At 36.0% G+C, this 3259-nt stretch overlaps 1 protein-coding gene across 1 annotated transcript; it reads left to right on the top strand.

The window, feature by feature from the left end:
* The first annotated feature begins 287 nt into the window (after window positions 1-287).
* On the top strand, window positions 288-2183 carry LOC144963265 (uncharacterized). The gene is made up of 2 exons (XM_078897137.1): window positions 288-1284; window positions 2110-2183. The coding sequence occupies exon 1, from the start codon at window positions 290-292 to the stop codon at window positions 1247-1249; it is 960 nt and encodes a 319-aa protein (XP_078753263.1). The 5' UTR covers window positions 288-289; the 3' UTR covers window positions 1250-1284; window positions 2110-2183.
* The last annotated feature ends 1076 nt before the right edge of the window (window positions 2184-3259 follow it).

Consider the following 3259-nt stretch of genomic DNA (forward strand, 5'->3'; position numbering starts at 1 on the left):
TTGTTTTTTTTTGGTGTGAATTTAAAAGACTCAACCACTATATCAACACGTCTACAACTACCACCATCGCATCATCATCATCATCATCATCATCATCATCATCATCATCATCATCATCATCATCATCAACATCATCATCATCATCAACATCATGTTTCTTTTATGACATCTTTCATAATAGGATGATTTGTTCCAAGCAATCAGTGCCACAAAATCAAAGAAAAAGTCTTCCCGATCTGATGAAATCTTTCTCAGAAGTAAAAAATCTTTACAAAGATTCTCTGGAATAATGACCCAAAAATGCAAAGCAAATATCAGAGTACCAATTTGGAAAAGGCAAAATCACTTGAAAATCAAGACTTCCGTTGGTGACATTTCAACAAAACAAAAATACGGCGAAGAAATCAAGAAGTCTGTACAGAAGTGCATAGATCAAAACTACCCTGAAAAAAAATGGACAAGAATCTATACCGATGGTTCATGCAATAAAGAACACACATGCGGGGGCCTGGGAGTGCACATCGAGTACACAAATGGTCAACAAAAGGAGATCAGCAAACCGACTGGTACTCGCACTTCAATCTACAAGTCAGAGACAGATGCAATCCATGAAGCTGTTAAGCAAATCCTCTCAGAAAATGAAAAACCAAGACACATAGTGATTTTAACAGATGCTAAGAAAATTCTGGAGGATATAATGATGTCCTTTGCGGATGATATAGACGCCTTGGTGGAAGACCTCATGAAGCTAAGCAAGTTTACCAACATGGTACTGCAGTGGATTCCAGGACACTGTGGGATACTTGGAAATCAGATCGCTGACCAACTGGCAAAGGCAGGCAGTCGCATGCAGCAACCCTCCCCAATGTACTCAACAGGAGAAATTAACAAAATGGCCAAATTTATCCAGTCTCAGAGATGGAGAGAGAAGCACCCAGAATACAACATGAATGACCCAATCAAGGTGCTCGACAGAAAGGAACAGGTCATCATCTTCAGACTGAGAACTGGACACAACCAGTTAAAGGAACATATGTGGAGGATGTCCAGAGCAGGTGCCTCTGGACAATGTGACTGCGGACTTGAAAATGAAAATGGACATCATGTCCTAATGGAATGTCCAAAGTACAACCAATTGAGAAGGAACTTCTGGCCTGACCCAACCCCATACTCAAAGAAGCTGTACGGCAGTGAGGACGACCTCAGGACCACTGTGGGCTTCATTCACCAGACCGGACTGACCATGTGACGTGACGGGAACGAAGAAGAAGAAGAAGAAGAAGAGTGAGTTAATTTGTTCATATTGCAGCCTCCTCCAAGGACTCAACTATGTGCTGAGTGAGGCTCGAACCCAGGACCTTCCGATCTGAAAACGAGTGTCATACCACTAGACCACATAGCCACACAAACCAGTATTTCTCATTTTTTTGATACGCTTTGAGGTCCAAAATATGATAATATGGGTATGTTGACTAAAATATGCTGAGTGCAAAAAGTCAGGAATTGTCACAAAAAGTGGAGAGTTATAGTATAATTAAATTGTCTCCAGTTTGATGTGAATCTGAGCAGCCAGATAGATGATTGCAAAAGGAATTACTGAGGTTTTCTATAAATATTCTGTAAATATTAAATTTGAATCGTTGCTGATGTTGAAAATATGATTTTTAGTGGAAAATATGAAAAAAAAATCAGCCTAAATGTTGGAGAAAATATGATAAATCTTTTAAAATGGTTATTAAAGTTATTTGGCAAGTCGGATATTTAATCATTTGGATGATTTTTCTTTTTTTTCTTAGCCTTTTTTTTTTTTTGCCCCTCTTCTTCTTATTTTTCTTCTTCTTCTTCTTCTTTTTTTTTGTTCTTCTTTGTAAGTCTAACTTCAATTTTGAAGATTCCACAGACCACATTATTTTTCGATGACAAAGTAAGGTAATTGTGAATGTACTGTCTGGCACAATTGATCCTGGTTTTTTTTGTTTGTAATCCGAACGTGCAGGTGATGAAGGTTTTATAATTTGGAAAGTTGTAAATAAAAAAAGCGATTCAATGAACTATAAAAGACAACAGGTTGTTTAAATTTTTAAAACATTCTCCCCCCTTTATTCACAGATTATCATAAACACAGGGAACTTTCCTTTGGTTTCCTACATAAAAATTATATCGCTGGGCTTATTCAACTTTTGAGAGATTGTATTTTATGTCATCGATGGCAAGATGCCTTAAAGATTGTTGAAACTCTAGCAAAAGAAGGTGACAAGGTGGCTGTTATCTCATGGAAGGTACCTTTATTTTATCATTTATCATGTACTGATCGTGTCTTTGTGGTCTAGTGGTATGACATTCTCCTTCGGACTGGAGCTCCCTGGTTTGAGTTCCGATCCAAGTGGTGCATAGTCGGGTCCTTGGAAAAGGCTCTTTGTACTCACATTCTCTCTCTGTGTTCAGGTGTAAAATGAGTACCTGGCCGTAACAGTATTGTTTTTGTTTGAAAAAAACCTGTTTTATTCCCTAACAAATGTCATGTCTTGTCTTGCATTTTTAGTGTTGCTGTTTGTTAGGGACGCCCTTGTAAAGCACCCTGATCATGTTTAGTGGGCATTGCGTTATATAAATGCTCAAGCCTTTTGTTATAAAAAAAAAAAAAAAAAAAAAAAAAAAAATATATATATATATATATATAATATATATATATATATATATATATATATATATATATATATATATATATATATATATATATATATATATATATATATATATATATATATATATATATATTTGTATCCTTTTTCCTTAAAGGATTAATTAATTTTATTTAAGCATGGTCTATGTTGTATGGAGTAAAAACTATCTATGTGACCAGTGGTCTGAAAATGGTTATAATGTATCCTATTGTGATCTTTCTAACTTGTTTGGTAATCCGGAGGTGAACAATCTGGTTTTGGGTATAATGATCAGACAAAGTTCAAGTGGCTTTGTAGATCTTCTTGCATTGCGATAACAAGAAATGAAGTGACTGTGAAAGTGCCAGAAGACAACAGAGAATAATAACTTCGGGGCGGCGATGGGGGCTCAAACCCGCGACCTTACTGGTACGACAACTCCACCATGAAGATCGTGATCTATCATATGAGCTATTGAACATTTTGAGCTCAAAACCCTTCTTCAACAAAAAAATAACAAACAAACAAAACAATGAAAACATAAATACATAACTAAAAATTCAGATCAATGGCAAAGAAATATTTGACACCAAATG

This window comes from Berghia stephanieae, chromosome 1 (assembly GCF_034508935.2).
Source record: "Berghia stephanieae isolate SIO BIC M18660-M18661 chromosome 1, UCSD_Bste_1.3, whole genome shotgun sequence".
NCBI lineage: Eukaryota > Metazoa > Mollusca > Gastropoda > Nudibranchia > Aeolidiidae > Berghia > Berghia stephanieae.